At 45.8% G+C, this 25,696-nt stretch overlaps 1 protein-coding gene across 1 annotated transcript in view; it reads left to right on the top strand.

The window, feature by feature from the left end:
• ACOXL (acyl-CoA oxidase like) overlaps positions 1–25,696 on the top strand; it is a gene marked incomplete at its 3' end in the record, with an annotated part of 366,752 nt that overhangs the window by 85,086 nt on the left and 255,970 nt on the right. The window contains 1 exon segment of the mRNA XM_082672845.1: positions 23,020–23,054. Coding sequence (XP_082528971.1) covers positions 23,020–23,054 — 35 coding nt within the window.

Genomic DNA, 25,696 nt, shown 5'->3' with positions numbered 1-25,696 from the left:
CTTTGCCATGATTCCTGTTTTACAGATGAGAAGACAGAGGCTGGGAGGTGAGGTAGCTTGGCAATGGCAAACAGCTTGGGTGGGGCAGTGCAGTGTTGTACCCACCCTGCCCGACAGGGGCCCCACTGAACTCTGGCCAAAGACCCTGTGTTTTGAGGCTACGCTGGAGAAGGAGTTCTGGACATGGGGCCTCCAAGGGCAGCATCTTAGGTTTCTGGCAACTTCCATGCCTCTTGCTTGGGTAACCTCTGACCTTTGAGCTGAGATGGCCCATGTGGCATTCTGAGCACTGGATCCTGTCTGTCCCCAGGGTTGTGGAGGCAGCGCTAGATGCGAACTTGATTTTTGTTCCCAGGGATATCATAGGTCAGGTAGTCAGAGCAATGGGCCTTGGCCCCAGAGTGACCCTGTGGTGTCCTATTTTCTTTATTAACTTTCATCTGATGAGAATGTTGTAGTGAGTCAACTTATAAAAAATATTTGCATATCTCATTTCTTTGTCTAATTAGCGTTGTAAGAGCGATGCCCCAGTTTTCATGCCTGAATAAATAACTGTCACGGTGTGAGGCGCTGAGGGGCTGGTTCCCCTTTCTTGTGTTTGGCGTCTCACCAGGCTTAGTTTCAGTCCATGCTCCAGATGTTACTTTTAAAGGAACTCATCTTGTCAGTCAAATAAGACCTTCCACGGCCGCTCGGATTTAGACGACAGTTTTGTCAGTGTTTCAGCATGATTCTGAGCTTCAAATCACTAGAGATACTTAATATAAAAAGTGCACTCTCTGTCTATACACCATTTTTTTTTAAAGGAATTCCTTTTATTTATTTATTTTATTTATTTTTTGCTGTGTTGGGTCTTCGTTTCTGTGCGAGGGCTTTCTCTAGTTGCGGCAAGCGGGGGCCACTCTCCATCGCGGTGCGTGGGCCTCTCACTATCGCGGCCTCTCTTGTTGCGGAGCACAGGCTCCAGACGCACAGCGTCAGTAGTTGTGGCTCACGGGCCTAGTTGCTCCGCGGCATGTGGGATCTTCCCAGACCAGGGCTCAAACCCGTGTCCCCTGCATTGGCAGGCATATTCTCAACCACTGCGCCACCAGGGAAGCCCTACTCCATTTTTAAGTTAAGTACAATTTTAAAAAAGGAGGGGCGGAGTTAGTTTAAGTATGGCCTTTCTTCTGACATAACCCCACCTTTACATACGACCTTACAAATCCTCTCCTTTACTCACTACAGATGGACTAAAGGCATGAGAAGATTGTGAGTTTTGGAGGACAGAGCATAGATATAAGTCCTTGCCCTTCAGTGGTTTTCAGTCCTGTTGGAAAAGCAGAGTGTAGACCTGAAAGGATCCTGCGCCAGTGTGGGTGCCCTGGGAACATGCCGTCACGTGACCAGTGAAGGCTGACGCGGCTGCCATGTCGAAGTTAGAACCCATCCTGACCTGGCCTGCTGGGTGCAGGAAGAGGGCATGCTCTGTTAAGAGCAGTGGGTAGTTCCACTCCATTCCTGGACCGTGTTGATTTCTGGGCTTCGTTTTTAAATAGAGACCCAGACAAATGGAGCCAGTTTGGAGATGATTCCCAGGACAGTGAGGGATGTGACGTGATGCCATGCTTGGAACTGCTGGAGCATCTGGGTGCTGAGCTGGGAAAAGAGCCTATCCTGGGGCAGAGAGGCATGTTTGCAACCTTCCAGGAGACTGGGGCTATTGCAGGCAGCTGGGAAGATGGTTTGGAACAGATGATGGAGCGCCTTGCTTGCCTTGCTAAAGATTCTGCAATTTATTCTGTTGGCAATGGGACGCTACTGATCATTTCCAAGGAAAGAAGCAATGAGATCTAGCTTGGGGTTCACGGGACATCTTAGTTTGGAATGGAAAACACAGAGGAGGAACAGGTTTAGGGAGGGAGAAGTGAGTTTGCAGAACTGTCAGGCAGGCATGTGGAGGCTCTGGGAGTTGTTGGCTGAAGCTGGGGGAGTAGGTTCCCCTTGTGCAGGAAGAGGGAGCTGTGAGGGTCTCTGGGCAAAGCCTATATTTAAAGGACAAGCTAACGGGCATGATGGGGAATGCAAGAGATGGGTCAGAGAGGTGGGAGGAAAACCAGGTCATAGCTTCGTGGAAGCCAAGAGGAGAGAATTTCCAGAAAGCATGTATGGTCAGCAGTCGCCACCATTTGTTGAGTGATGCTGATTTGCTGAGTGCCAGACTTAGCACTTTTCATGCTAAGTGCTCTCCGTACATCATTTCTTTTAATTCTTACAGGAGTTCCACAAGGGAGGCACCAAGATATTTTCCTTTAACATCTTTATTGGAGTATAATTGCTTTACATTGTTGTGTTAGTTTCTGCTGTATAACAAAGTGAATTAGCTATACGTATACATATATCCCCCTATCCCCTTGCGTCTCCCTTCCACCCCCCCATCCCACCCCTCTAGGTGGTCACAAAGCACCGAGCTGATCTCCCTGTGCTATGCGGCTGCTTCCCACTGGCTATCTACCTTACGTTTGGTCGTGTATATACGTCAGTGAAGGGAGGCACCAAGATTGATACTCCGTAGATGAAGGATTTGGGACCAGTGTCAGGCTTCTTGGGAGACAGAATGTGAGGCAGTTTGGATTTGAGTTCCATGTCTGCCCTTATTAGCTGTGTGAACTTGTACAAATTAGTTGGATTCTCTTCTCTAAATGAAATATAATGGACCCGTCTCCTGAGGCTGTTGATGGGATGCCGTGAGCTATTGTCTTATTGTAAGTGAAGCCCTTCACTGGGTGCCCAGCATGCAGAAGCCCCTACACACACTTTAGCGTGGTCGTGGTTATTTCCCAGCATCACCCAGCTGGTAAGTGGCAGAGCTGAGATTTGAACCCAGGTCTGTGTGGGACTATAGCCGTGCCTTCAACCGAGGGAGGTGATATGGGACCAGAGTTTGAATGCTTGTGGGGTGGAGGAATGCTATCATAGGGGGCAGGAGTGACCTGAGCACGTCTGAGCTCATCCCAGAGGGGAAAGAGGAAGTAGAAAGGGGGAGGTTAATGCTGCCAGACAGAGGGAGGTTGATTGGTGGGAAGGTCACAGGGAGACTTATGACATGACATTAAAACACAGGTAGAGGGATGACCCTGAAACCAAAGCAGATGGTTTTTCCTCAGAGACAGGAGGGACAGTCTGAAGAGAGGGGGAGACAGAGGAATTTTCAAGCAGGGACAGAAGACGTTGAGAGCATTCTAACAGATGCTTTCTATTCTCTTAGGAATGCAGAGGTAGGTCAAGGTCTAAGGAAAGGGAGCAGGAATGGGGGTGGAAACTTTGGAGGAGAAGCCTCGGTCTCCAAAGCCATCAAAGGCGTGGGGAGGAGAGAGGCGAGGAAGAAGGGGGCCTGTGGAGACCGTGGAAGACCCAGTCCTGAGTAGTGTGCTGTGGTCCATCCTGTATTTATGGCAGGGCCTAGCAATGTGATGATTTAGTTTGTACCTGGGGCGGTGGTAGGGAAACGAAATGGTTGGGTCAGCCCAGAATTAGAAATTCACCAGTTGGATTGCAGAAGGACAAAGGAGAACAGTAAGATGACAGCTGCTGGGAAGGTGTGATTTAGGACAGCCCAGGAGATGTGGGTGGGACGAGGGAACCCTGTAGTCAGAGGGAAAATTTCCTTCCTTCCACTGTGGTTGAATACTCACAGTATGATTAGGAACTTCTAATGAATAACATATATGACCCTTTTCAGATTTCATTTCCCAACAAATATCAGGCATCTGTATGGAAAACTTTATGGCAGGAATGGCTGTCATACCTCATCAGCTGGATTTTACCCAAACTGTGACCCCAAGTGTAATCCGTTAAAGCCGGGCTCTCAAAACCCCTGGTTTCACGGTCCTGTGCCCCAGCCCTAGGATCAGGCATTTCCACAAGGAGCCCTGGTTCCTTTCATTGAAGAATGGTTTTAGAAATCAAGATTTGGGTGCTAGGTGTTTTTGTTGCTATCGGAGTGTTGTCACTACTTCTAGGTCTTCTCAGTTGATGGAGGAAGGAAATACATGTTTATATACTAACGTGTGTATACACAGAGATCTGTAAATATGTATCCCTTTGTATCTGTATGGAGCTAAACTTCATACTGATGTCTCAACTGTAATTCCTTACCATATGGATCATTCTAGACTTCTCCCCTTGCTTGTCTATAACCTCCTGCTGCAACAGTGAGAAACTAGCTCCAGCTATCTGCCATCCATTTCCTTAACTGTTCAATTCCAGTATATGTGCACAGTGGCTCCGGAATTAACTCATAGCCCCATGGGAAACAACTGTGTCATCTACACTGCAGTACTATGTTCAGTTCGTTTTGCTTTTATTTTTACAGCCTACACTCAGCTCCAAAGTTACTTAGTTCAGTCCTTTTATCCCTTACCTCTGGCAGTGAGTTGGTTTCATACATTTGTGGTATTTATTAGATTCTTCTGTCAAATCTGCATTCCATTCTGGGATCCCCTCAACTTTTAAATGACTTTTTTTTTAAAAAAAATTGCATACATTAAGTTTCACTCCTCATGCTGTAAAGTTCTACGGGTTTTGACAAATGTATAGTTTCATGTATCTGATATTACAGTATCATACAGAATAGTTTCACGACCCCCAAATTATACCCTGTGCTTCACCTCTTCAGTTCTCTTCCCTCCCTAAACCTCTGGCTACCACTCATCTGTTTGCCAGCTCTGTGTTTTGCCCTTTCCAGAATGTCATATAAACAGAATCATATAGTATGTAGCTTTTTCAGACTGGCATCTTTCACTTAGCAATATGCATTTGGGATTCATCCATGTTTTTGCATGGCTTGATGACTCATTCCTTTTTATTGCTGAATAGTATTCTACTATATAAATGTACCATAGTTTATTTATCTAGTCACTCATTGAAGGACATTTTGTTTGCTTCCATTTCTTGATGATTATGGATAAAGCTGCTATGAATATTTGCATGCAGGTTTTTGTGTGGACATAAGTTTTCAGATCGTTTGGGCAAATACCTAGGAGTATTTTGGATTATATGGTAAGACTATATTTGGCTTTGTGAGAAACTGCCAGACTCTCTTCCAAAGGGGCTCTACCAATCTGCATTCTCACCAGCAATGAATGAGAGAGTTCTCATTACTCTGGATCCTTTCCAGCTATTGTCAGTATTTTGGATTTTAGCTATTCTAATAGGTGTATAGTGGTATCAAGTTGTTTCAATTTGCATTTCCCTGATGACATATGCCATTGGGCATCTTTGCATATCCTTATTTGACCTCTGTATATATTTTCTGGTGAAGTGTCTTTTCAGAATTTTTGTCCATTTTTTAAATTAAGTTGTTTTCTTTTCTTAATTTTTTTTTTTTTTTTTGGCTGTGTTGGGTCTTTGCTGCTGCACGCGGGCTTTTCTCTGGTTGTGGCGAGCGGGGGCTACTCTCTACTGTGGTGTGCGGGCTTCTCACTGTGGTGGCTTCTCTTGTTGCATAGCACAGGCTCTAGGCGAGCAGGCTTCAGTAGTTGTGGCACACGGTCTCAGTACTTGTAGCTCGCGGGCTCTAGAGCGCAGGGTCAGTAGTTGTGGAGCACGGGCTTAGTTGCTCCATGGCATGTGGGATCTTCCTGGACCAGGGCTCGAACCCATGCCCCCTGCATTGGCAGGCAGATTCTTAACCACTGCACCATCAGGGAAGCCCTTCTTATTCTTAAGTTTTAAGAGTTCTTTGGATATTTTGGGTATCAGTCCTTTATCGGATATGTGTTTTGCAAAGATTTTCTCCCAATTTGTGGCTTTTCATTCTCTTAACAAAGTGTCTCTGACATAGACACTTTCTAATTTTAACAAATTTCAATTTATTTATCTTTTCTTTCATGGATTGTGCTTTTGGTGGCTTATCTAAAACTCATCACAGACCCAAAGTAGCATAGATTTTCTCCTATGTTTTCTTCTAGTAGTTTTATGGTTTTGCATTTTACATTTAGGTTTGGAACCCATTTTAAGTTAATTCTGTTTAAGGTGTAGGGTCTGTGTGTAGGTCCCCCCCCCTTTTTTTTGCATATGGATGTCCAGCTGTTCCAGCACCATTTGCCAAAAAGACTAACTTTTCTCAGTTGAATTGCCTTTGCAGCTTTGTTAAAACTCAGTTGACTATATTTTTGTGGGGCTATTTCTGGGTCTTCTATTTGAAACTGGATAGTGTGAGTCCTTCGAGTTTGTTCTTCTTCATTGTTGTTTTGGCTATTCTAAGTCCTTTGCCTTTTCATATAAATTTCAGAAGCAGTTTATCAATATCTATAAAGTAACTTGGTGGGAACGTGATTGGGATTGTGTTGGGATCCCAAGAACTGACATATTAATGATATTGAGTCTTCTAAATACATGAACATGAGTCTTCAAATACATATCCCTCCATTTATTTATATCTTCTTTTATGTTCATTTTTTACCTCTCTCGTTTGGATAATTTATATTGATCTATCTTTAAGCTCACTGACTTTTTCCTTTGGCATCTCCATTCTGCTGTTAAGCCTGTTCAGTGAACTTTTATTTTCAGATATTGTATATTTCCAAAACTAAAAATTTCATTTATTTCTTATTTTTATCTTCTGTTTCTCTGCTGAGCCCTTATCTGATTACTTCAACATCTGGATCATTCTAGGGTAGGTATTTATTGATAGTCATTTCTCTTGTGAATAGGGCACATTTTCCTGGTTCTTCATAAATTGAGCAATTTTGGATTATATCCTGGATGTTGTGAATATTATGTTTTGAGGACTTTGAGTTATGCTGTAGTCTTCTGAAGAATGTTGATGGTTTATTTTAGCAGGCAATTAACCTGGTTAGACTCAAGGCCTGACCTTGAGCTTTCTCTGTGGGTTCAAGTCTATGTTCAGTTCTTCAAGCCTTTCATGCACTGCTTTGTCCCATGCATGCTGGTTTAGCAGTCAGCCTGAGATTCATCCAGAGTTCATGTACAAAGTCAGGAGAACTCCTTCTTCTACTCTTGCCTCTTTGGGCTCCTTCACACACTCCAGGGACCATAGTTGCCTTTGCTCCTTTTCCCAGTGCCTCTAGCCAGCAAGACAACAGGATTTTTCTCTCAGAGTTTTGCCTCCCTGCTGTTCTGCTCCTCCACTGTGGCCTGTTTTCAGGGCAAATCCCAGGAAAACAACAACCACGAAAAGCCAGGAAATTCACTCTGTGCCAGGGGCTACTTCAAATATTTTTTTAACTTAAAAAAAAAAAAAAGTATTTATTTGTTTATTTAGGCTGTGCTGGGTCTTAGTTGCGGCCTGCGGACTTCTTAGTTGCGGCCTGCGGACTTCTTAGTTGCGGCATGCGGACTTTTTAGTTGCGGCTTGCGGACTTCTTTAGCTGCGGCATGCATGTGGGATCTAGTTCCCTGACCAGGGGTCGAACTCGGGCTCCCTGCACTGGGAGCGTGGAGTCTTACCCACTGGACCACCGGGGAAGTCCCTACTTCAAATTTTTTTGACCCTCCTCTATAAGCTGTTTGCTTGTTTTTACTCCCCAGAATTCTCAGTAGTTGTTTTTGCACTTAGCTCAGAGTTTATAGCTGTTATCTATGGGAGGGTCAGTCTGGAGAGGGTTCACAAGGCCACATTAGAAGCGAATTTCTGCCTGCTGTTTTTCACCCAGCCCTACTTCTCAGAGATCTTTCCAAGTCAGTATATAGAAAAGTTCCTCCATCTTTTAAATCATGTGTGGTAGTCCACGATAGCCAGACCCCTCCTAGTGGACATTTATGCTGTTTCCAAAGTTTTGCTTTTAGAGACAGTGCTGCATCAAATGGCCTTATGCCCTCTATACGTGACTCTGAGGGTCTTGGTGGAGAAATGTCCTGGGTCTCCAGCCACAGTGGAGGTTTTTCTTAGAACCATAAAAAATATTCATTTCCTTCATTTTGGTGTGACATTTCCTTCCTTCTGTCGTTGACTGAAGGCCTGGGCCGTGGTTCTGGGCATAACCGGTGGCAGGAAGGTGTGAAGGACTGGAGAGTGAGGAGTGCCGGATATTCCAGAAGACTTAGAGATTGCTCCAGAGCGCCGGGCTGAGAGGGGTTAGGGAAGTCTGATACCCAAGGACAGAGACAGCCCTGCAACTCCCACAATCCCCACAAAACTGGATGTGTTATTTAATTTCCCATTTCCAAATTGGTTGCTTATCAACAAAGAATGAAATGCATCTTTGGACAAAAATATAGTACATTAAAGGAAAGCTTTCTCTCTTAGAATCTCTCTCCTCCAATTCCTTTTAAGCAAAGGCCAAGATGAACCTGGCAGAAGCATCACTGAGTATGTCTACCTTGGTCACACACCTTCAGCATCTCCCTGTTGTCTGCAGGCTCACGCTCCCAATGTTTAGCATTGTACTGAAGACACTTAATATGGCATGATGCTTGGGGCTGCAACAGCCGTTTTGTGATCATGAGGCAACAAGCACAAGGATGAGAAGCCAGTTGCTAAAAAATGGACCTCTATAGGACCTGGTCCCTAAGGACATTGTTGAGCAGCGAAACCAACATCAGCATTCACCCACCTTCAGATGACTTATTATAAAAAAATAAAATAAACTCTTATTTGTTTAAACTAAAAAAAAGACCCTCAATACTCCAGTCCCAATATCCCCAGGCGTTCAGCGATTTTCTAGCTGTGTGACCTTAGGCAAGGTAGCATACTCTCTGAATCTCCATCTCCTCATCCCCAAATGGGAATAGTCATGCTTCATTCTCAGCGATTTTATGAGGCTTAGATGAAGCGACATTTCTGCTGTGCTTGGCACCGTATTTGACCTGCAGAAAGTGCTTGGTGGATGCACCCAGAGGTGTATTATTGTCCAAACTTCCTGTCTGACTCAGAGTCCTTTCTGCTAAGCCATTACTGATGCTGAGGTCCCCACGTGATAGTCACCCTTGTTCTCATATCTGTGTGAATCCCTGAGGCCCAGCTCCAGCCCCAGCTCCTCTGTGAAGGTTTCACAGCAAGGTCACCCTCCCGGGAACTCCTGGAGTCTGGCACTTAACACAGTGGATAATGAAGCTATTTTCTTGGTTTATGTTGTACTCTCCGAGCTCAGGGATCATGCCCTGTGCCTCTTTATGACCTCCTCAGTGTCTCGCACACAATAGGCTTTTCATAAACATTGATGCTGGAGCTGGAACCCTGTACCTCACTTGCATAAAATGGGCAGTTTCCACACAGAGAGAAATAAGCACAACTTTGTCATTGGTGGCCATTGCACCGTAGCACAAGAACATGGAGGCATCTGCGACGGCTGTTCTTCCGCCTGCTGAGTCAGGGAGGCAAATACAAATTTCGTGTAACTTAATGCCCACAGACAACTGCATAACCATGTTAAAGGAGAGCAACGAAGGAAATACAAAACCCATGATTTCAACAAATGTTCACTGAACTCCTGGATTCCCCGTGGACCAGGCATGGGATGGAAGATGAAAGCCCGCCCTCCGAGAGCTTGCAGGATGCTGGAAAGACGTCTGTACACAGACCGCAGCCTCGCACATGCTGGGCGAAGGAGCCGGAAGAGGGGCTGATGAAAGCCGGGCTGGGGCAGAGAAGCCTCCCAGGGGTCATGATGTTTGAGGGGGTTTGTAGGATGAATAGGATTTGGAAGGTGACTGAGGAGAGAAGAGCACTGTGGGGAATGGGGTGGGGTGGGATGGGAAAGGGAGTAGCATGCACTGCGTTTGGGAATCTGGGGCTGATTTGATGAGCCAGGTGGGAGTGAAAGGGGTGGGTGGTTGAAAAAGGGGCCACGAGGCAGGTGAGGTAGCTCTGTAGTCTCGGCTTCATCACACGGCCACTGGGGTCCCACAAGGGCGTTCCACAGGGCTCGGCAGTGTGATCAGCTCTGAGTTTCCAGCTGGAGAAAGGCAGCCCTGTAGGAAGCTCTTGCTGTGCTTCCTGGGAGGGGAGGTGACGCTCTCGAGGAGGTGGCAGTGGGGTTCACGGGGACGGCTGGGGCCAGAGCAGCTCAGCTGGAGAGCATTGGCTGACCCCAGAGGGTGGCCGGGCCGGTGAGCTGAGGATGAGAGGAAGTCACCTGTGCTACCCTTTTCTGTGGTCGTAACGTCAGTGTGGAAATGCTTCTCGCTTACGTTCTGCCTTTTTCATATTACATCCTAAGCTTGAGTATTTTCCCATATGTCTGATACTGGTTAGATTTTCTGATTCAGTGACTGTGCCTTTTATGCCAGTACCACAGCTTTTTACCTGCTGAACTTTCCAAGCTCCAACCACACCTCACTTTGGAGTGTCAGCTCATTGTAGTCTAATTGGCATCCGCTTCGGGAGGTGGGTTTGTGTCTCTGGGTCTTTGTTGGTGGTGGTTAGTGTTGGTCCCACGCCTCACTGGTCGCCCTGGGCTGTGCTTGTCTCCCCTCAGCTGTGTTGCTTGACTTGACTACTCTTTGGGAAGTTGATTTTTCTCTTCCGAGGAAGGGAATGCACCTTAGAGAACTGTCCTGGAAATATGGAGAAAACTCAGCATGTTTATTCTGTCACCTGATGAGGCAGTGATGGCTCACAGCAGTGCTTGTAAACTAGAGAAGGTGTTTTGCTTCGTTTCTTCTCCGTATGCCAGTGACCACACAATCACACTTCGGTAGGGCTCTCTCTGTCTCGTTGTGTCTTTCTCCCCCTCTGCTGGGTGTGTGTGCAGCATTTCAGTCACTGCCTCTATCAAATCCATCAATTTAGACAAATTCCCTCCCCTCCCAGCAAAGTCCGAAGTTAGCACCTTTAACACTGACCTAAAAATCCAGGTGATGAAATGGAACCTTTGTGAGAATCTACTGGGGTAGGGGTGAAAGACTTTATTACCAAGAGATGTGTCCTCATTCTTTTACTCCCTTTCTTGAATCTTTATTTCAAAATGTTGTCCTTTTTATTCCGTGTGAATTTGAGTGGCGGTGGAACACAGTTTAATAATATCTCCTTGCCAAAGCATCCATGTTTCAGGCTGACAAAAGACAGCACCTTAAGAGAAAAATTGCATTCAGCTATGCGTAAAGTACACGGTTCATAGCATTTTGCAAGGTAATTGTTTTCCATACTTTCCCTTATTAGATCGTTTAAAAATTACCAATTAGTACCTGCTTATGTTAAAATATTCACATTACACACTGGAGAAGAGTATAAAAGGGAGTGAAGATCCTTTCCCACCCAAACCCCTCCCATCCAAGAATCTGGTATTTAGTCTTCCAGACTTCCTTTCTAATAATTATATATATAACCATTCAGTATCAGATATTCCCTCAACACATTATATGCACATTTAGATTGTACCTGCAATTTTTTTTTTTTTGCTTAAAAGTATGTTGTGTCACTTTTCACATCAGATCTACTACAGTCTTTTGTAACACCTGTGATTGTGTTTTATGGAAAGCTTCATCTGAGCCTATGTTCTATACACCAGGACAGAGGGCTTGGTTTCTCATTCGTTTTGTGTATTTTTTAAAAAACTAGACAGCGGAGAAGAGAGGGGATAGTTTAAAGGAGGATAAGTGTTTTTTTTGTGTGTGTGTGGTACGCGGGCCTCTCACTGTTGTGGCCTCTCCCATTGCGGAGCACAGGCTCTGGACGCGCAGGCTCAGCGGCCATGGCTCACGGGCACAGCTGCTCTGCGGCATGTGGGATCTTCCTGGACCGGGGCACGAACCCGCGTCCCCTGCATCGGCAGTCGGACTCCCAACCACTGCGCCACCAGGGAAGCCCCAGGATAAGTGTTTTTAATAAGCATTTGACAGAATTCAACACCTTTTCATGATTAAAAAACCGTCAGAAAAATAGGAAAAGGGAACTTCCTCAATTTGATAAAGAACATCTACAACCCTCCCCCATAGCTAACATTATACATTATGGTGAATGACTGCATGCTTTCCTCCTAAAATTGGGAACAAGGCTAGGGTGCCTGCTTTCACTACCTTTACTCAACATAGTGCTGGACTTCCAGCTGGTGCAGTAAAGCAAGAAAAGAAAAGGCATTTGGATGAGAAAAGAAGAAACAAAACCGATCCTATCTGGAGATGATGCTTGTCTATACAGAAAGCCCAAGGAACCTACGAAAAATCTCCTAGAACCTGCTAAGTGAATTTAGCAGGTTGCAGCACACAAGATAAACATACACAAATAAATTGTATTTCTATATATTAACAACGAACATGTGGACACCAAAATAATTTACACTTGCTCAAAAAGAGAGAGAGGAGAAATTCGCAGAAGTAAATCTAACAAACATGTATAGGAACTGCATGCTGAAAATTATACAATGGTAATGAAAGGAATAAAAGAAGATCTAAATGAATGGAGACACATACCACATTTATGGATTGGGTGACTCCATATGGTAGTGATGCCAGTTTTCTTCAAAATTGATATATAGGTTTAATGCAATTTCTATCAAAATTCCAGCAAGATTTTTTTTTGTGTGAATATACACAAGGTTATTCTACAGTTTATATGGGAAGGCAAAGGAAGCAGAATAGCTAAAAAAATTTTAATTAATTAATTAACTAATTTATTTTTGGCTGTGGTGGGTCTTCGTTGCTGTGCGTGGGTTTTCTCTAGTTGCGGTGAGCGGGGGCTGCTCTTCGTTGCGGTGCGCGGCTTCTCATTGTGGTGGCTTCTCTTGTTGCGGAGCGCGGGCTCTAGGTGCGCGGGCTTCAGTAGTTGCAGCACGTGGTCTCAGTAGTTGTGGCTTGTGGGCTCTAGAGCGCAGGCTCAGTAGTTGTGGCACATGGGCTTAGTTGCTCTGCGGCATGTGGGATCTTCCCGGACCAGGGCTCGAACCCTTGTCCCCTGCACTGGCAGGTGGATTCTTAACAACTGCGCCAGCAGGGAAGTCCCTAAAAATTTTTTTTTGAAAAAGAATAAGGCGGATGGAGTCACTCTACTCAATTTCAATACTTATATAGTAATCAAGTCTAGTGGTTTTGGCAGAGAGACAGACAAATAGATCGATGGAACAGAATAGAAAGCCCAGAAATAAACCCCAATAAATATGCCCAACTGATTCTTTACAAAAATGCAAAAGAAATTCAGTGGAAGAAAAGATAGCCTTTTCAACAAATGGGGCTGGAGCAATTGGGCATCTATAAACAAACAAACAACGCCCCCCCGACCCCACCCGCAAAATGTTAGCACAGGGAACTCTACCCAATATTCTGTGATAACCCATGTGAGAAAAGAATCTAAAAAAGAATGAATATATGTATTTGTATAACTGAATCACTTTTCTGTACACACAAACTAACACAACGTTGTAAATCAGCTATATTCCAATAAAATTAAAATCTTAAAAAATGTCTCACACCTTATACAAAAGTTAACTCAAAATAGATCATGCTTTAAATGTAAAACATAAATTTATTAAACATTCAGAAAAAATAGGAGAAAATCTTTGGGGTCTACAGGTATACAAATTTTTTTTAATACTTTTATTTTCAAAGTTTTTTTATACATCTTTATTGGAGTATAATTGCTTCACAATGCTGTGTTAGTTTCTGTTGTACAACAAAGTGAATCAGCCATATGCATACATATACCCCCATATCCCCTCCCTCTTGAGCCTCCCTCCCACCCTCCCTATCCCACCCCTCTAGGTGGTCACAAAGCACCGAGCTGATCTCCCTGTGCCATGCGGCTGCTTCCCACTAGCTATCTATTGGACATTTGGTAGTCGACGCTACTCTCACTTTGCCCCCAGCTTCCCCCTCCCCCCCCCCGCCCTGTGTCCTCAAGTTCATTCTCTATGTCTGCATCTTTATTGCTGCCCTGCCACTAGGCTCATCAGTACCATTTTTAAAAAAATCCATATATATGCATTAATATACGGTACTTGTTTTTCTCTTTCTGACTTATTTCGATCTGTATGACAGACTCTAGGTCCATCCACCTCACTAGAGTAGACACCAAGGCATATCCCTTAAAGAAAGAATTTATCAGTTGGACTTCATCAAAACAAATAACTTTTGCTCTGTAAAGACCTTGTTACACAGATGAAAAGACAGGCTACAGACTGGGAGAAAATATTTGTAAACCACATATCTGACAAAGGACTAGTATATAGAATATAGAAAGAGTTCTCAAAACTCAACAGCGAAAAAACAACCAATCCAAATAGAAAATGGGCAAACATTTCACTGAGGAGAATCTACCGTTGGCAAATAAGCACGTGAAAAGATGTTCAACATCATTAAACACTTAGGAAAATGTAAATTAAAACCACAATGGCTATCAGAATAATACCTATCAGAATGGCACAAAATTAAAAAAAAAGTGATAACACCAAAAGCTAGTGAGGATGCAGAGAAACAGTGTCATTCATACATTTCTGGTGGGATTGTAAAACAGTACAGTCACTTTGGAGATCAGTTGGGCAGTTTCTTATAAAATTGCACATGGAACTACCGTATGACCCAGCAGTGGCACGCCTGGGCGTTTATCCCAGAGAAATGAAAACTTATGTTCATGCAGATACTTGCACATGAATGTTCATAGCAGCTTTACGTATAACAGTCCTAAACTGCAAATAGCCCAGATGTCCTTTAACAGATTCCTTGGCTGTGGTATTCCAGTATCATGGAATACTGCTAAGCAATGAAAAGGAATGAACTATTGGTACCTGCAGCCACTGGATCCATCTCCAGAGAATGATGCTGAATGAAAAGCTCTAATCCCCAAAGGTTACATACTGTAGGCTTCCATTTATATTACATTCTCGAAAAGGCAAAATCACAGGGCTGGAGAACAGACTGATGGTTGCCGGGGGCTAAACAGGGATAAGTGTGGGAGGAAAACGGATGCATTTATAAAAGGGCATCACAAGGTGACGGAAACGTTCTGTAGCTGGACTGTACTGATGTCAATACCCTCACTGATATTGCATGATAATTTTGCAAGATGTCACTGGGGATGACATCTTAGAGGAAACTGGGCAAAGGATACATGGGGCTTCTCTCCCATTATTCCTCTATATAATTTCAGATACCTGCATGTGAATCTATTAATACAATTATCTCATAATTAAGAGTTTACTTAAAAAGATATTGTCTCTTTTTCAACAGTGGATATATTGCACTCTTTTTTAAAATTATTTTTTAAATTCTTTTTACTGCGCTCTTTTTAACAGCTGCTGTCATGTTTTCTGCAGGGCCTCATTTTAGCCCATGTCCCATATACCTGGGAGGAAGGATTTTTGTTTGTCTGTTTACGTTTTTGTGAATTTCTTTCTGGTAGGAATTTGATTAGAGGAGAAAGTAGGTAAGAGCTAGAAGGAAGAAAACTGTTATTCTTTCTTTGAAACAGGTTCTTTAAAAGTATTCTTGTGTCTTATGTTAAAAAGGGATTTCCTTTCCTGGGCATTTTACTCTCGACTCCGATGAGGATCTGGGGCTCAGAGTGGGTCAACGAGCGGTTTTGGGGTCGCTAAGCTGCAGTGACAGGCTATGAACGGCCTTTCATTTTCTTGTATTTAACAGGCCAAAATCCACCATAGAAATGCCCTAAGATACCCTTGTTATTGACTGCATGTGAGGGTGTCACCCATTTGTCCCCTTCAGTCCGCATACATTTCCTTTTCTTCTCTTCAGCCTCTTCCTTCTCCCCCGGCCGACTCTGACTTACAATCAGGCTTTCACTTAAGTAGTATTTGCCACTGAAAGTTCCAGAGTTTTCTGGGTTAGTTGTTCTGTGATGTAGGCTGCACACAGAATCCATGTCCATCGTCACGCCGGTGCAAATTAGGTTTTCTACGAAAAGAGTGTGTGGTTTCTTCATATTATCGAATACCCAACCATTCATATCAAGAGAAGCCAAGAAACCAAAATCTACTGTTATTTTGTTGGAAACCTAAAACTTAAAAAAATACGGTCAGCTCCTCTGACACTCACAAGCTGTAAGTGAATTCAGTGAATACAAGCTGAATTCTCCCTGGAGTGAATTCAGTGGTTCATGAAGCTCTCTGGCAGCCCTGTTTATCCAGCTCTGGGTACCGGCCACACAAAGATGAGTAACCGGGACCTGATGTACGCCCATGAGTTCACTCTGCTGTGACACAGGTGGACAGACCACGGCCACTGAATGACAATGACAAGGATGATAGCTGGCCTCCTGGAGTCCTCACCACTGCTAGGCCCTGAGGGTGTCCAGCCCCCTGTCTTCTGGGGAGGGGCTGCAGTCACTGTTGTTTCTCTGCAGAGGATGGTACCGAGGTTGAGAGCAGGGCAGGGGGTGGTCCCTTGACCCATGGCTCATGGGGCTTGGTCCCTGGAAGATGCCTGGTAAAAGGGGGCCCAGGTGCTGTTGCTGGGGGTGGGGGGAACGGGCAGCAACTCAAGACTCACAGATGTTTTTAATTTGTGCGAATTGGGGGACAAAGCAAGTCCTTGTGAAAACTCATCTCCAAGCTTTCCAAGCAGAGCTGTTTAACTTTTACTCCAAAAAGATGGTGCCTGGCTCAGGTTCCCAGGAACAGCGGGGAGGGACAGCAGCATCACCGGCCTTATCTTTTCAGTTACTCGGGGCTTAGAGACTTGAAAACAACTTGTTTTCTTAGGTTGGTTAAACAACCACTGCCTAGGTTTCAGTGTTTGTTCAATGTTAATTTCCATTGATTTAGCAAGTTTTACATGGGGTTCTGAAAGTTTCAGATTTGAATTACTAGGTTGCTGACAAATCTGGAAAGAGTTTACACGTTATGCACATGCCCTTCTTTTCCTAAACTTAAGTGTGACTTTTTCTTTAGCTTTTCCAGTTTTTTTTAAAAAATTAAATTTTAAGGGCCCAAGGAAGGATAACATCACGAAATAAACTCAATAATGAGAAATATGTTGTTGTTTCTTCCTCCTGCCTTTCTTGCCGTCTCCTCCCTCTTTTTTTTTTTTTTTTTTTTTTGTGGTACGCGGGCCTCTCACTGCTGTGGTCTCTCCCGTTGCGGAGCACAGGCTCTGGACGCGCAGGCTCAGCGGCCGTGGCTCACGGGCCCAGCCACTCCGCGGCATGTGGAATCCTCCCAGACTGGGGCACGAACCCGCGTCCCCTGCATTGGCAGGCGGACTCCCAACCACTGCGGCACCAGGGAAGCCCTCCTCCCTCTTTTGATGGGAATTAGCGAGAGAAGCGCAGTGTGGGGAGGGCAGGTCTGCAGCCTGTTGAGACTTGCCCTTGGCCTCCAGGAAGCCAGCCCTGTACTTGTTTGTGGACAGCATACAGTGGATCTCAGACGGGTGGGGACACCTCTCCCTGCTGAGTGGGTAATCACCTGTGAGCCTCATCTCCCCAGACATCACCCCAGGCCTACTAGCTGGCTGAGCTCACAGCGATGATAATCCCTGAAGTTGAGTGTGGGACATTGACATGACATTAAGAGGACATAAAATGCAAATAGTTTTATTATGAACTGTAACATCATCATCATCGTCGTCGTCACAGTTACTAAGAATTCACCTGTGCCAAGCCTTTTGCTAAGTTCCTTCCATACATCATCTCTTTCAGTGCTTCCTAAACTTGAACCCCGGAGGACTGGCTACCTGCCCCGCACTCCATTCCCCCGCCAGAGTTTCCGATTCAGTAGGTCCGGGTCAGGGCCTCATCCCAGAAGTCTAAGTTAATCTGCCTAAAACAACCCCACGAAATAGGTAACGTGAGGAAACAGGCAAGAAAAAGTGGGAGACTGGACCACAAAGCTCATTGCGACTGACCATAAGCATTGGCTGGTCCAGCATAGTTAAGTTTTCAGAGGAAGTAGTGAGTGCCTAAGACAGCCCTAGACGGACGTCCACTGCTGAGGACTAGTGGGTCATGGCGTGTGTGGCAGGGTTTCAGAGTCACGCACGGAGGGGCAGGAAGTCTGGGGTGTTACCTGCAGGAAGACCAGCTCTGGAAGGTGCTGCTTGCGGGAGCACGGGGGCCCTGGCTCTTAGGAGGAGAGAACAGTGTTGGAAGGAGAGCCAGAGAACGGGTTAACAGGATGCGTTCGGTGGATCACTTTCTCCCTGCCTCCCGTCTGTGGACCAGCACACCGTGGCTCTGTTTGTGTGGGATTCTGTCCACGCCATGGCCTTCTTCTCCCCTTCACGCTCCTTTCCCATATTTTCCCAGAAAAGGGGAGGAAATCATTTAAAAAATACAGGAGGAAAATAAACAACAACCTTTCTCTGTGACTTTATTTTGTGATGTTATAAATCTTTGGACCCTTGAAAGTAAAAAAAAAAAAAAACAACTATAAAAAAATCACCACCGAAGTATAGGAAAGGGAGGGAAGAGTCACGCCTAACAGGAAGGCTTTCCCCAAATTTGTCACAAACTCATTAATTCAAGATTGGAAGCTTGGAGAACCCGAGCAGAGCCTTGGCAGCATGGAAAGGTGTAAAGCGAGGTTGCAGACCCGCGGCCCCCGGGCCAGATTCCACTGACGTGTTTTGTTTGGCTCCCGTAGTTCTTGAAAAATAGTCAAATCAGTTTCAAACATGGGAGTTTTCATAATAAAACCCCTGATGTCCAGCATTTTTTTTGAGGAGCGGGGAGCACCGGTGCCAGGCCTGTGGCTGGTTGGTGGCTGACCACGTGAAGGGGCATGGCTTCTGGTCACAGCCCCGGCCAGCAAAGCACCCCTGGTCTAGAAAGTTCTGGACTCACACTTGGAGCACCAGTCACCAGCTGGACGACTTGGAGGCTGGCACCTACTGGACTTTTCCTCCTCACCTGCCGCTGGCAGCCTTGTGTGTGTGACAGCACATCGTAAACACGAAGCACAGCAGATTCCCAGCCACACAGGGACCCTTGGGCCAGCGGGCCTCAGGGAAGGGGCGCTTGGTGACAGTCGGTGCACCTGTAAGGACGTTCCCTACTGCCTTCTAAGACAGTGCCAGCCACTTCTTTAAAGTTTTTTCAAAAGATGGATTTTAAAAATGTGTTTTCTAAAATTATGATTATTTTACAAGGTCTGCACAGTCCACGTGGTGCTTTATAGGGTGTATCCGGCTACAGCTGGCCCACTTCTGGGTGTTTTATGGCAAATTATTCTCAGATTACCCTTTAATGCAGGAAGGCCTGCCAGTTGTCTGAGCTCCCTGGGTCATATAGAAAACCCCTAGACTTGATACGAAACAGCTGCCTCGGTCAGCTGTTCCAAAAAAAGGAGCATTTTCAGGCCGAAGCAGCAGGAAAAAGGTTTTTTGTAGTTGGTGGAGATTTTGAAAAAAAAAAAAAGTTAAATTACTCTTTCCTGGCCATTAAAAGGTGATTGAATTTTGTTATTAACAAATTGTGGGAATCTCGAGAGAAGTACTCCGAATGGGAATTTGTTAAGTGCTCTCTGGCAATACTTACAGTATGTCCCGGGGGGGTGTTCTCGATGGAGGGTGGCTGCACAAAACTCCGCTGACCTCCGTGTCCCCGGGCCTCAGCCCGGGCTGGGCCGGGGTCAGGGGGCCAACCCCCGGGCCTCCCTCCTCTCTCTCCCCAGGGCCCCTGCTGAGACCAGCAACAAAAGGGTCAATTGTCTGAGGCCCCCCTTTGTCTCAGAGGCTCTATGGGCCTCTTCAAATGCCAAAGTGTCTCTGTGCACATGGGTGAATGCATATACACATGGCTGTAGGAATGTGTATCCGTATGTATATGTGCACATGTGCTGGTGCATGCGAGTATTGTATAAGCATGTGCGTGCACGTGTGCACCCAGGAACACGTGCTTATTTATATGTGCACATGCATGCACGAATAGGAATGCACATGTACCTGTGCATGCATACATGGGTGTGGATGCGCCTCTGTAAGTGTGTGCATGCACACACGAGTGTGCACCTGTGTGCCTATGTGCACACACATACGAGTGAGTTGGGTGTGAACGTGCACACACAGGCAGTGGTGTGACTTGCTTGAAGAATTTCTTAGACGCTGATGCCTCTTCGCAGGGTGAGCGCTCACAGAGGCCTGGCTGGCCTCGTCCCTAGGGCCGAGGGAGAAAACATCTCTGGCCCATCTCTCAGCAGTTGGCCCAGTTACCTTGATGCGGCATTTGCTATGGGGCAGAAACCTCAGAGAAGTCTCTGCCTCCCCTGCCTTCTCTAGGGTCAGATAATAGGTAGGATGCAGGAGGAGGAACCATAAGGAGGCTCCCCACACAGCTCACTGGCCTCGTTTACCTGTTCCAATGTGGGGTTTCATGGCGAGGCCCGCAATAGCTTTCTACGCTGTTCCATTACCTTCTCAGGGCTGCCTAATCAGATCCAGTGCATTCCATGTGGCGTTTAAGCCAGGTTTCCAGAAGGACTGTACAATGACCCGTTCCCATCTGTCCCATCAGTGGGCTCCCACGTAGCTCTGGGGTCTCTGTACAGGTGCCAATCATCCTGTTCCCTAGCGCATCTCTGGAAACCTGCGGGATTCTGTGGCTGGTCTGTACCATCCCAAGGTTCACACTCTCTTCCTTAACAAAGGTGTCCTTTTAAAAATGACTGTAAAACATATTTGATTCAGAAGCCAAGAAAAGACTAATAAAAATGCTTAATTCAAATTTGCTTCTGTGAAGGATTTATCTCCCAGCCCCTTTTAACCAGCACAGCTGCAATGTAACAATTTTTTCTGCTTTTTTTCTTATTCTTGTCCTTCCCCAGACCCATTTCCTCTCCCTACTCCAGCAAGGGCTTATCTTTCAACTGTGGAAAGGCACCAGTTAAACGGTACTCCAAAGCTTATCAAAATATTCAGGCAGTAAAATTATCTTATAATTAGCCTAACTGTAAGCCAGAACTTTTTAACCCCAGGAAAGGTGAAGTTACCTGGCCTGTGAAATTGGTAAATGGCTCATTCTGACCTTTTTAGGCTGCAGTTTCTACTTTTATTTCATTCCCCCAATAATTTCCTCCTTTTTCTTTAAATTCTTGATGGTCCCTGAGGCATCTTCCTCTTCTGTTTGCTGAAGGCTCAGAGAAAATGTACTCCTGGCTGAGCTGAAATAGATAATTGAATGCATTCAGGCGAGGGGGATACGAAATCAACCTGTTATCTACTTCATGCCTTCACTTTTAGGTATGCTTTGGGTAAAATGAAGCCTCATCTCCCCATCGCTGATTCCATACTTCAGGTGCATGCAGTGGTGGCACCCAGCCGCATGATTCCGGAGCTATTCCCACACTAGCTGGGGGATTCTGCAGTATCCTGAGCAGGTTAGAAGAATTGGGCTTCCTTATCACAAAGATTTCTCCTAACTCTTCCTCCCCTTGTCTCTTGCTTACCCCATCGACCCTCCCACTACCCCGGGGACCCTCCTGTCATCTTGCAGCACCCAGGAGGGTGCCACAAAAGTCACCTCCCCACCCCCACTTCTATGGGAGCTGACATCAAGGGAATGGGCAGTGACGTGTTTGGGGGTGTTAAGGTGCTACTTAGGTGGACTTTTGGCCCAGAAATGATATTATAGATGATGCTTCGGTTTTTAACTGCAGTTGAGATTCTTAAACTAGTCATGCCACAATTCAGCCACAAGTGGGTTAGTGAGACTTACATAGGCATGATTAGGGCTGATCACTGTGTTTTACATGATGAAATACTTGCAAAGTTGCAAAAATTAAACTTAAAAACAATTAAAAATTAAATTTTGGAGTGTGACATTTTCATAGAGGGCTGTTGCCTATAAATAGTGGTAGTGATTATTTATAGAGTTTTTTCCCTATCCATCAGGCAGTATGCACACACGTGGGCATACACACAGGTACAAACACATAGATAGAAAAATTGTTTCATCCTTATGTTAATCTGGTGAGAACACAATTACTTTGCCCATTTTACAGTCGTGAACACTGAGGCTCTGAGAGGTTAAATCACTTGCTGACACCCATATGGTTAGCAGTTGAACGTGGCTGTCATGTAATCCACCACTGGCCTTGCGTTAACCAGCCGAGGCCCAGGCCATATGGTCCGACCTCTGGTTGTTCTTGAGAGGTTTCCCTGACACCCCTACAGGGTAAGGAGGAAATTGCAGTGTCACCTCGGGCTCTGCTTGTGGCCGTGCCCGGCAGTCGTGTACACTTTCTCTTGATGTCACGTGTATATCACAGGTGCGATTTCCTTGCAGTCCTCGGAGCTGCCTTGCTGGCCTTGAGCTGACAGGATCAGGGTGAAGTCTGTGCTGATCCCCTCAGGGAGGCTCTGGCCCAAGTGGTCAGTCCCCCTGGGGTGGAGGTAGTGAGAGGGTCGCTCCCAGGACCTGGGCGTGGCCATGCTCTCCTAATGCAAACCTCAGAATCAGATCCGCTCTGCAGTCCTATCTTTTCACGGTTTTGTCTCAGAGCTGAAAGAGCCCTGTTTTGCTCATGGAAAGAGTAGAATGGTGGTTGCCAGGGGCTGCAGGGTGGGGGTAAGTGGGGAGATGTTGGTCAAAGGGTAAAAACTTCCAGGGCTAAGAAGAATAAGTTCTAAGGGTCTAATGTACAGCATGGTGACTGTAGTTAACAATGCTGTGTTGCACAGTTGAAAGTGGCCAAGAGAGCAGATCTTAAGTGTTCTCACCGAAAAGAGAAATAAAAGGTAACTCTGTGAGGCGATGAATGTGTTAGTTAATGTGCTAATGTGTGTTAACCATTTTGCAATGTATGTGTATATGTCATCACTTTAAATAGATACCCTTTTGTCAATTACACCTCAATAAAAAATAAACATTAAAGCATTTTTAAAAAGGCAAAAAAGAGCCTTTTGGAAGTCTTTCCTGATGAGAGACACCTTCTGTCTAATCCATGATGGAATATTGTACCCTGCTTAAGACCCTTTCAAAATACCATTATCCTTTTAAGAGTTAAGTTGAAACTAAAGATCGATCATTAAAACATGTTATTTAAAAAAAAAGTGTTATTTAGGAAGCATTAGCAGGAAGGTGTTTTAAGAAATGTTTAAAAAAAGTTGGCGCGTTACATCAGTTTTCTTGTGAATTCAGCATGTGCTTGATATTATTTAATATGTATTCCTCTCTCCTTTTAATTGCAGCTTGGGTTGACGATAGCCATTCGCTATAGCCACAGGTAAAGTTACATTTTTCTCTTTTAAGGAGTATCCTTACTGATTTATAGATTTTGGTTTGCTCCAGTCTACAAGTTTTTGAGCTTAATTTTGGTGGCTGCTCTATCTGTGATGTCAGTGTGATAGCAATTAGATGAAATTGTTCTAGTTGCTTGATTGGTGAGAGTTAATCACTCTTTGGAGGAATAAGATTTTTACGTAAAAGTTGTGGTAGATAGCCCATTTCTTTTTTTTAAAAAATTTATCTATTATTTATTTTTGGCTGCGTTGGGTCTTCATTGCTGCGCGTGGGCTTTCTCTAGTTGCGGCGAGCAGGGGCTACTCTTCATTGTGGTGCATGGACTCCTCATCGCGGTGGCTTCTCTTGTTGTGGAGCACGGGCTCTAGGTGCATGGGCTTCAGTAGTTGTGGCACACAGGCTCAGTAGTTGTGGCGCACGGGCTTAGTTGCCCTGCGGCATGTGGGATCTTCCCAGACCAGGGCTCGAACCCATGTCCCCAGCATTGGCAGGTGGATTCTTAACCACTGCGCCAACAGGGGAGCCCTGCCCATTTCTTTTAAAGTCAAAAATGTAATGCTCTAGGGCAGGGACCCGACGTGATTTCTGGGAGTGGACTCTGTCCAAGGGTGAGAAGTGGAAACAGGGATGTCATGCATGAGAAATGAGGCCAGAAAGCCACACGAGGGATTGGCTTAGTGACTTTATTCAGAAAGCCAACAGACTGTGAAGATGGACTAGTGTCCCAAAGATCCATTCAGACTTCTTTTATACTAAAAGGGGAGGGGGTGTGGCTGGTTGTTGCAGCCTTCTTGATGCTGGAATCCTTTGTTCTTGCAGCTGTCCTGTTGGTCAGGGCACAATGTTCCTATAAACCTCCAACAAGACAAATGTTATTCTCTGTTCTGCAACTTTTTATCTCTATGAATGGGAAAGTGTTATACCTTTAAAGGTCAGAGCCTTGAGAATGGGCTACCCTGTATATTCCAGGCTATAGGCAACATTCTTTTACTGATTAACTTGTAGCAAGAGCCATAGAGTACAAAAAGGTTAAAGTAAAAGAAACAGATTCAGTATGGGGTCAGATTTGTTCTTCCCTATCACATCCCCATGGAGGTGGTGGGTGCACCATGAAGAAAGCACTTCGCTTGGATTGTAAACAACATTCCCCTTTGTTCCTCTTTCCCCAGAGCACCCGCCTCACTGAGGAAATGTGGCTGGTAGATAGAGGTTTATGAGGCTGAGTAGCAAGGTAGCCACCCTGAGCCATGACCCTAAGGGAGCTAAGGACAGGAGCTCTGTTGTGATGAAGGGAAAGAAGGATGTTCGGGTGGTAAACGAACGTCGATTTTAGAGAGGGCAGAGCTTTGGAGCTGCTCATCCTGTGGCCACATTTATGGATTCTGCCCCAGTTCCTATCTGCCTACTGTCACTGGACGACCATTTATCATGCCCGTGCAGTGTGTGGGTCAGGGGTCTGGAAAGGGCAGTGAAGATGGCTTGTCTCTGCTTCACAGGGTCTGGAGCCTGTGCTGGGGGACTCAAGGGCTGGGGGGCGAGTCATCTGAAGGCTCACTTGCTCTTGTGTCCGGTGGGTGAGGCTGGCTTGTGGCTGGGGGGGCAGTCTCTGTTCCTCTCCATGTGGGCTGCTTTGAGCTTCCTCACAGCATGGTGGTTGGCTTTCTCTGAGTGAGTGTCCTGGAAAGAGAGAACCACGTGGAAGCTGTCTCCGTTCTGTGGCCCAGCCTCACAGAGCATCACTTCCACCTTGTTCTACTGGTTGGCACAGTCGCAAGCCCCCACTTGTGTTCAGAGGGAGGGAGTAGAGACACCCGCCCCCCCTCGGCCGAGGGAGTGTCGGTCACGTTGTAACAAGAACATGAGAGGTGGCAGAGCTTTGCTCGGCCATATTTAGGAATGCGCTCTGCCATGGAGCCCAGCTGAGTGTTGGAGTATTTATTTAGAGCACTTGTGGAAAGAAATTTAAGACTGTCCTTGCTGCAAGGCACTCACTAGTTGGGGGTACACGAGGGGTATGTCTGAAGAAGACAGGACAGATGCAGTTCTCATAGGAGGGGGTCAACCAATCAAAGGAGGCTTCTTAGAGGCAGCGGCCCTTAAACCATCCTCATTCCACCGAAGTGCGAGAGTGGGACGCAGGTCCAGTTGGCTCAGGGAGATGCCTGGGCAGGCTGAGAAGACAGGTCCCTGAGAACACATAGCCTTTCAATGACTATTTGACATGTATTTGGAGGAGAGGCAGCGTATGGGGAGGCTGTGGAGGGGTGGGGTGGATCCTGGCTGCCTCAGCCTTCCTTCTGTAGCCCTAGGAGTTCAGTCACAACCCTAAACTTAGAACCCACTCCTCAAAACAAAGACCCTGCCCAGGCTGGATGGCAGGCAAGCAGAAAGGCTAGCAGTTGTCTGTCTACGGGAGCATCTGCCTTCTGGGTCCATGCTCCATCCAAGGAGCCTAACCCCACACTCCTCCTGGCCAGGCCACTGCTGTGCTCTCATGGGGGACGTCCTGGCAAAGGGAGCTGCCCCTGGGCTGTGTTTCCAGGGAAGTTTGCCTCCAGGCTGTCCTGTCTCCTGTCTTAGCTCTGGGCCGTCAGGTTCAGAGCAGGGAGTCATGGATATTTGCAT

The sequence above is a fragment of the Grampus griseus genome (assembly GCF_964374135.1).
Source record: "Grampus griseus genome assembly, chromosome: 15".
NCBI classification, from domain to species: domain Eukaryota; kingdom Metazoa; phylum Chordata; class Mammalia; order Artiodactyla; family Delphinidae; genus Grampus; species Grampus griseus.
This window is presented reverse-complemented; position numbering and strand designations above follow the sequence as displayed.